This window comes from Carassius carassius, chromosome 2, assembly GCF_963082965.1.
Source record: "Carassius carassius chromosome 2, fCarCar2.1, whole genome shotgun sequence".
NCBI classification, from domain to species: Eukaryota; Metazoa; Chordata; class Actinopteri; order Cypriniformes; family Cyprinidae; genus Carassius; species Carassius carassius.
In genome coordinates this window covers 4,854,313-4,863,326 of record NC_081756.1, presented here as the reverse complement: position 1 = coordinate 4,863,326, position 9,014 = coordinate 4,854,313, and the positions used below count along the sequence as shown (strand labels likewise).

Genomic DNA, 9,014 nt, shown 5'->3' with positions numbered 1-9,014 from the left:
TGTGCTTGATGATGTTCATTCAATACAGTGTTAGTTAAAGGAGTCTGACAACAGAACCTAGAGGATAGATGAACTTTACCATTTTCTCTGAAGATTATAATCATAATGATCTCTAAAATAAATGCTTTATTGAAACCTCTGACTGAAAACAGCTTCACCTACCAACCAGAACAAGAACTGTTCAATAATGTTTTAATAACTTTCTCATTTCAAAATACAGCTGAATTGACAAAACAAACAAATGAATAAAACATTTTATTACAACTTTTATCATAACATAGTCAATTTTAATCACAATTGGATCACTATCAACTACATGAAGTCAGATATTCAGTTTATTTTCTTCTGTTTGTGACCGGTGTCATCTGTGTTGTTGTTTTTCTTTAGTAACCAGACTGACATCAGTTGACGGTTCTTCATTTACTGATAAAACATAACACAGTCTTTTACAGTGTGTTTTCGCCCCTGCCTTTTCTCTCCCATGCACAGACAGCGCAGAAAGGGAAGAGAAAATTGTATAAAATTTTCATACAAAATTAAACAAGTGACAAAACAACATACCTGATAAAACATAACAGTGTGTTTTCGCCCCTGTCTTTTCTGTTAAATGAAAGTCAAGTGCAATACAATTAGCACATGCTTCAAGTGCATCGATCCACAGAAAAATGATTCAACTAAGTGAAAATACAGAAATAATCAAATATGCATGTAAAATATGATTTAAATAGAGTATAAAATTATAAAAGTGATTTTTAAAGCAAATATGAAATTGGATTGATCAGAGCCAATTAGAAACCCACCTTTCCCATCCACAGACAGCGCAGAAAGGGAAGAGGAGACGAAAGACAGGAAATTAAGACCAATACTTCCGTCAGAAATTTAAAGGGGAAAGTGCACACACAGACAGACATATTCAGGTATACATCTTGAACAGTTTTTGTGTAATTTTATATATGAAATGAACATTACCTTTCCATACCTGTTACATGTTCACAGATTCGCCCAGATCTACTCTGACTGTGACTCCAGACAATACAGTATTCACTGGAGAGAGAGTGACTCTGACATGTGTGATCGAGTCTAATCACAGTGACTGGAGATATGAGTGGTGGAAAGGCAGCACTGAAGTGTCTCCGCGTCACACTGTAGACAAAAACACTCTCACTATTGAACGAGCTGAAACATCTTATTCGGGTTGGTACACGTGTGAAGGAGAGAGAAGAGGAAGTTCAGACTCATCACAATCAAACTCTGTTTCTCTCTCAGTGAAGGGTGAGTTTAATATCATTGTTCACATAAATAAACCTATTTGACGTTATTGAAATTGTATGATACTCTTAAATTATTTAAATGTGGTACACTATGAAATTGTGTTATATGTGAATTATAGAACATAAATGTTGACGGAATATACAAATCAGTGTTTCATTTGTTAGCAAAAATTGGAAATTAACACCAACAACGAGCAAACCTGATATTTAATTTAGTGCAGTTTTTTTTCTCATAAGGAGATTTTGAGTTCATAACAGTGGTAATGATACTGTAATGCTGTTTCTATCAAAATTAAATAATATGTATATTAATCATAGACTGTATAGAGCATGGGTCGGCAACAGTGGCACACAGATTGATAATCGCTGGCACACGAGCAATAGGGAAAACTGCAAACTGACTTACTGTATATGTGCAAACTTCAAAAGGGCAAAGGCTATCATTTACAAACTTAATCTCATACAATCAATGTCTTGCATTTGAAACAGTTCATATAAGGAATAAGTGACCATACCCCATTAAGCAGCACCACACTCACTAATGCATACAGTATGCATCGACATGTAATTAAGAGCATTATAAAAGTTCAGTGTTATCAGTATGTCAATTTATTATAAGAAACACAAGACTTTAATAGCCAATGACATTTACAGATGGGGAGACTCAACTGATTTTCTACAGTTTAGTGTTAATCACCATCTAACTCAAGCAGTCAAAAGCTACATTTAGCCTTAGATGTTATATGAATATGGTCCCTGAAGCATAGGTTTTATTAGCTGACAATAATAATGAATGAATAAACATTATAGGCACAAATACAAATGTCCTTTTAGAAACTGTTTTTGAAAAATGTGGTGTTATTGTTTTGGCAAGATTAAATTAAAACTCTATCTATGAAAACTTGTGTGATATTCCTTTAAAATAACGTTTTAGTATTTCCTTTTTTAAGTATATTTTACTGTGCAATTTCTTACATCATTTCTTTGAGTTAGACCAAACGTTTATGTTGGTGGGTTGTGGACAGAGTTTCTGTGAAGTATAGCATACTCTACTGTGCAATAGTACTATATTTCTGTTTAAATTTCAAGTTATACCGAAATTTTATTTTGACAGGTTGTCGTAAAGACATTGCCATTTCTGTCAGTGTATACGATACGAATACAAATGAAATGGTGAAATCCTCTCATAGCGTGCTGTGCACATGTGTAGGCTTCATCATGTGTCAATATAGTGAAGAGCTGAAAACACCATGCGTGCTTCAGTGTGTGTGTGTGTGTGTGTGTGTGTGTGTGTGTGTGTGTGTGTGTGTGTAGTAGAGCACACATTCCCAGAGACGTGTATAACAACACCTTCAGGGCCGCTGCTGGCCAAACAGGTGCCCTAAGCAGGATTGTATTGTTCTGCCCCCCTTCCTCAAATATGATGATGGATGGAAAAAAAACACCTACTATAGGGGTGAAAAAAGAACTTTAATCAAATAAAAAAGTAAATGAATAAATTGTATTATTTACAAATTACAATTGTAGCTCTCGTCATTTAACTATGGCTATAACTTTATTATGACTCTAATTTATTTTATAGTCTCAAGCATTAAGAAATCATGCAAAAGGAAATTAAGCAGTTTTACTATGATAAAACCATGGTTTATTTTTGTAAGGGTTGTGATATGCATGTTTTTGTTGAAGAAATTATAAAGGCTGTGTCATCTATAGCAAAAAGGTGGCCAAAATGAAAGATGAAGTGAATATTTGAATTAAATGTTTGGTCAGTAGCCTAAACAAGGATTTGATTGTCCTGTAAGTGTAACAGCAGCAATTACATGGCATTTGGCTCCCTTTGTAGGCATTTGTAATAACGTACATAAATTGCTTATTTTGTATTTCCCTGGCTATTGGTGGCTTAGGTCTGTTTTTATAGCAACAACAACATAAAAAAAAAATTACAGTATATTAATACTTTGTAAATTATTATTTGAAGTAACAAATGGTTAATTTGCAGTTACCATGGCTACAAGAACGTTGATTTGTGGTGTTATTGTTAAAACCATGGGTAATTTTCATAAGAGAACCTGAAAAAATAAAAAAATAAAAAAAACTTTCACAGGAATGTTCCTGAAAGTGATAAACGGCCTATTTTTTCCCTTAATGATTTATAATTTATTTTAATATATATAAAAAATGTATAAGGTGTGCATTGTAGCTGACACCTAAATGAACACATTACAATTGTTTTATGACTGCAAGTCTTTCTCCTCAAATGCTATTGAGCTTCAAATTTGCATTTGAGCCCATGTGAAAAAGTAGCATAATTTACATATGATTTACAGTTTATTTTAATAAATATCCAACATTCAATTCAATTGTGCATTATTGCTGTCACCTAGATGAATAATTACAGCTGTTTTTATGAATGTAAGTCATTCTCCTCAAATGCCACTGACATTAGAAAAGTGTATACCAATATCGCATGTAACTTTAGAGATGGCCCCTAAATTTAAGACTCCCTTTGAACACCTGATCAACTGATATTTGAACACCTTTATTATTCACAGACAATAGTCCATATCCATATTGATTAAATGTACAGCTCTACTTTTGATTTATTCATTCAAAAATGGCCGAATTCCGTGACGTTCTGCTTTATACAGCAAGTTCTATTTGTGACTGAATTCCGCGATTCAATCCCTGTCGCTTTGCAAACACAAACGGGTGAATTTATGAATGAAAGTCTGAAAATTCTGACACAAAACAAAGTTGTTACTTATCCTCACGCTTTTTGCTTTTTAAAAGTGGGTATCACGTAGTAGACTACACCACTGTAACGTCAGTTATTTGTCATCTCAAAGTCTGTGCTTTCATTGTTGTAAATTTGACCCTTATCTTTAATTTTTATTTTTCTTTCCCATATATATATATATATATATATATATATATATATATATATATATATTTGTACTACATATCCCACAATTCCAAGCAGACTACAATACCCATGCAAGTGCACTACATTACCCATACACTTCCTGGTCAAGGTCTATAAGTATACCTCACTTCCTTCCATTGTTTTTCTTCCTTTGGTGAGGTGTGGGTGTTTGAATGGACACCCAACCATGTCCTTTGAGTCCTTTCCTTAGGATGCTTTAAGTAAGTTTGTTTGCCAATTTATTGTCTGGATTGAGTATATATATGTATGTGTTGTTGAAATGTTTGTTGATTAATTGAGTTGATTTATTTTATTGTACTGTTTGTAGTGACTTAAGACCATATTGTACATCTTGTACATTTTGTACATATTGCCCATCCAGTTCATCCTGTCCATCCATTAACATATGTCCATCTCCATGCCATGGGAATTGTTTATGAATAATCATCTTGAACTTAAAAATAAAGGAGAGCAAAGGACTGGTATCTGTCCTGTGTTTTAATCAGACACACCATCAAGTTTAAAAAAACTCCGATGAACTTTGGATATATTAACATCTGAAATCCTAATAATGGTCCTTCGAGCTGGAACGTAGAAATTTGGTGGAATGGATTACCACTCAAGACCTGCAATCCGGCGCATCCTAAGAAGGAGAAGACCTCCTGCCCATTTTGCTGACTGTATGGTGAGAGAATGTACTCCCCCTCCTCCTTCCTCACCAACACTAGTTGTAAGTGATCATCACCAAACCCAGTATGGAAATCCATCTTCAAGACCTGGCCCATGTTTATCTGCTTACCAACCGTCTCAACATGATTTAATCGATAAGGATGTTAAACAAGAAATACTTGGACTTAAGGGTATGCTTGGTGAGATGATGTCTAAAATGTCACAGTTAGTAGTTCTCTTACGAGAGCTCTCTCGTACTGCTTCTTAGCTAAGACGCTACGGGAAAAGTCTCTTTTCACGAAATACTGAAGCAAACAATTATCCTTAATTTTGTATTTTTGTAAAGCGCATTTGCAGCAGTACACAGCCATAGGCGAGACGGCTCGTTCGCTCATTGGCTTGTTCTGCGGCAACTGCACAGCCTATCGAGCGCAGGCTGATGCAACATCAGACCAACAAGGGCGCTTGGCGCCCTTCTTGCCACTTCCCGCCGAAACGGGTGTGGCCCAACCTATGTCAATGTCAATGTCACCTTTATTTATATAGCGCTTTAAACAAAATACATGGCGTCAAAGCAACTGAACAACATTCATTAGGAAAACAGTGTCAATAATGCAAAAATGATAGTTAAAGGCAGTTCATCATTGGATTCAGTTATGTCATCTCTGTTCAGTTAAATAGTGTCTGTGCATTTATTTGCAATCAAGTCAACGATATCGCTGTAGATGAAGTGTCCCCAACTAAGCAAGCCAGAGGCGACAGCGGCAAGGAACCGAAACTCCATCGGTGACAGAATGGAGAAAAAAACCTTGGGAGAAACCAGGCTCAGTTGGGGGGGCAGTTCTCCTCTGACCAGACGAAACCAGTAGTTCAATTCCAGGCTGCAGCAAAGTCAGATTGTGCAGAAGAATCATCTGTTTCCTGTGGTCTTGTCCTGGTGCTCCTCTGAGACAAGGTCTTTACAGGGGATCTGTATCTGGGGCTCTAGTTGTCCTGGTCTCCTGGTGTGTGCGCTCAACGGTTACCCACTGATCTCGCAGTGGGAGTGCTGAATACCATCACTCAGGCTAGAGCTCCGTCGACACGACGTCTGTATGCCTCAAAGTGGTCGGTGTTCTCCAGCTGGTGCACAGCTCGAGGATATTCACCCCTTAGTTGTGAGGTGACGGAGGTTCTCTCCTTCCTACAGGAGCTGTTGGATAGGGACAGAGCCCCATCCACGCTCAAAGTTTATGTGGCAGCCATCGCAGCGTTTCTGAAACAGTGCTCGGTCAGTCAATAGGAAGGAATGATTTGGTCATCCGGTTCCTCAGAGGAGCTAGGAGGCTGAATCCTCCCAGACCTCCGTCAGTCCCTATGTGGGACCTCGCGGCGGTTTTGGAGGCCATGAAGGGTCCCCTTTTGAGCCTATCCAATCGGTTAGCCTTCAGCATCTGTAGTTCAAGACATTATTCTTGTTGGCTCTCGCTTCGGTGAAGCGTGTGGGTGATTTGCATGTGCTTGGGCCTAATGACTCAAGGGTCATACTCAAATCTAGGCACGGTTATGTGCCGAAATCCCTCAACACGCCGTTTCGGGTTCAGGTTATTGCCATGTCTGCCCTGCCGGTGTCAGGAGAGGATAGAGACTCGAGTCTTCTTTGCCCTGTCAGGGTTTTAAGAGCTTATGTGTCTCGCTCTGCTGCCTTTCGGCAAACGGAGCAGCTGTTTGTCTCGTTCGGTGGACGTTCCAAGGGAATGGCTGTTTCGAGACAGACTCTATCCAGATCGATAGTTGACGCCATAGCGTTAGCTTACGCTTCCAGGGGCCTTCAGTGCCCGTTGGGCATCAGAGCACACTCCACAAGAGGCGTCGCCTCGTCGTGGGCGTGGTCTACTGGGATCTCCTTGCAGGATATATGTATGGCAGCAGGTTGGGCCTCGCCGTCTACATTTATCAGGTTCTATAACCTGGAGGTTCCCGCCTTGCAAGCAAGGCTGCTGTCAGTATAGTCGAATCAGGGCCCTGAGGGGAATTCTGAGTTCATGAGCGCTATGCGCTGCCGACTGTTATATGGGCAGTATTGCGTAAGACCCGCATTGCCACATTGGTCAGGCTTTGCCGCAGCTGTGTGATGTCATATTGCCGCATCTACGGATGCTGCTAGATATGGGACGGAGGGCTTTCCCCCTTTTCTGTCCTGGACTCTCTGTGAGTCCCTCAGGTGACTGTGCACTGTAAATCCTGGGCGTTGCTTCAGGTTTATTGGTGTGTGATCCCTGCGCGCACGGCGTTTTGCATTGGGTTCCCGTAGCGTCTTAGCTAAGACACAGTATGAGCGAGCTCTCATAAGAGAATGTACTCGGTTACTAAACATAACTTCAGTTCTCTCTAGAAGAGCGAACGAGTACTGCGTTCTCTGCCGTGCGCACGATTCACTCGGGTTCGCTTCGGCGATGAAAGAAATCAGGTGAGTCAAACTTTTCGAGCTCCTTTTATAGGTTGGGCCACACCCGTTTCAGCGGGAAGTGGCAAGAAGGGCGCCAAGCGCCCTTATTGGTCTGATGTTGCATCAGCCTGCGCTCGATAGGCTGTGCAGTTGCCGCAGAACAAGCCAATGAGCGAACAAGCCGTCTCGCCTATGGCTGTGTACTGCTGCAAATGTGCTTTACAAAAATACAAAATTAATGATAATTTTTGCTTCAGTATTTCGTGAAAAGAGACTTTTCCCGTAGCGTCTTAGCTAAGACGCAGTACGAGAGAGCTCTTCTAGAGAGAACCGAGGTTACGTTTAGTAACCGAGTACGTTTCCTCTAAACGTTCTGAATTTTCTGAGTCTTTTGATGATGCTTCTGATGATGATAATGCATTTGCTACTAAATCTATTGTTCAGGAATTGCCTGCATGTATTAAGAATGCTGAACAGAAACGTACATGTGAGAAATGCAATTCCTCAACTGTTCCTTCACCGCCTCCATTGAGTAGGCCTAGTTCTCTGACTCTTCCTCCTTCCTCATTGTTACATAATCCACCCCAACATATGCGCACAGATGATAGAACTTCACAATTACAATCAAGTAATGTTACAACCTTCTATTGTTCCATTGATTCCTGAGCCTCTTAAATGTCATTCCCTTCAAGTGCAAACATCGCCAGTGTTGATACAATTGGTTCACCAGAGCCAGGTATATCATGTAGTCTTTTTTTCCCTTCGACGGCTCATACTCAGTTATCCTCACAAGTAACATCAGCACAGTTACCTCCTCAGCCACTGTATGCTATTTCGCAGTATTCACAGCCGTTAGGACCATCTTCTAGCTTGGCGATTCCTCATGTATCCTCCGCTAATGTAAGTCCTCAAATTCAACCACAGTCTGTAGATCAGGAAGGGAATCTGGTTATACACAATCCTGCTTCCTATATTCAACCAATTGCTCCCACTACCCAGATGAACACAATTCCATTCCTTCATCCGTATCCAGCCCTCCTGTGGGCTCACCACCCGCAGGAGGGAGCGTAAGGGGCCGGTGCATAGTGGATCGGGCAACAGTCAAAGGCGAGACCCCCAACGACCCGATCTCTGGACACAGAATCTGGCTTTAGGGACTTGGAATGTCACCTCTTGAATGTCATCAATGGATAAGGGTGTCCATCAGTGCACGTAGCACCAGGACACCCTAGGCCGGAGGTCGATGATCGACTTTGTGGTCGTGTCATCAGACCTTCTGCCATATGTCTTGGACGCTCGGGTGAAGAGAGGGGCGGAGCTGTCAACTGATCACCACCTGGTGGTGAGTTGGATCCGATGGCGGGGGAGGAAGCTGGACAGACTCGGCAGACCCAAACGTACTGTGAGGGTCTGTTGGGAACGTTTGGCCGAGCCCCCTGTCAGAGAGATCTTCAACTCCCACCTCCGGCAGAGCTTCGACCGGATCCCGAGGGAGTCTGGAGATATTGAGTCCGAGTGGACCATGTTCTCCACCTCCATTGTCACTGCGGCTGCTAGGAGCTGTGGCCATAAGGTCTCCGTGCCTGTCGAGGCGGCAATCCCCGAACCCGGTGGTGGACACCGGGCCTGGATGGCTTGTGGGACTCCGGAGGCAGCTGACAGGTACCAGCAAGCCAAGCGGACGGCAGCCCGGGTAGTCGTGGAGGCAAAAAATTGGGCCTGG

At 41.2% G+C, this 9,014-nt stretch overlaps 1 protein-coding gene across 1 annotated transcript in view; it reads left to right on the top strand.

Moving 5' to 3' along the window:
* The first annotated feature begins 986 nt into the window (after positions 1–986).
* The window catches only part of LOC132096018 (titin-like), a 73,057-nt gene continuing 65,029 nt past the window's right edge, over positions 987–9,014 (top strand). Inside the window, exon 1 of the mRNA XM_059501132.1 lies at positions 987–1,272. Coding sequence (XP_059357115.1) covers positions 987–1,272 — 286 coding nt within the window. The remainder of the gene's footprint in view (positions 1,273–9,014) is intronic.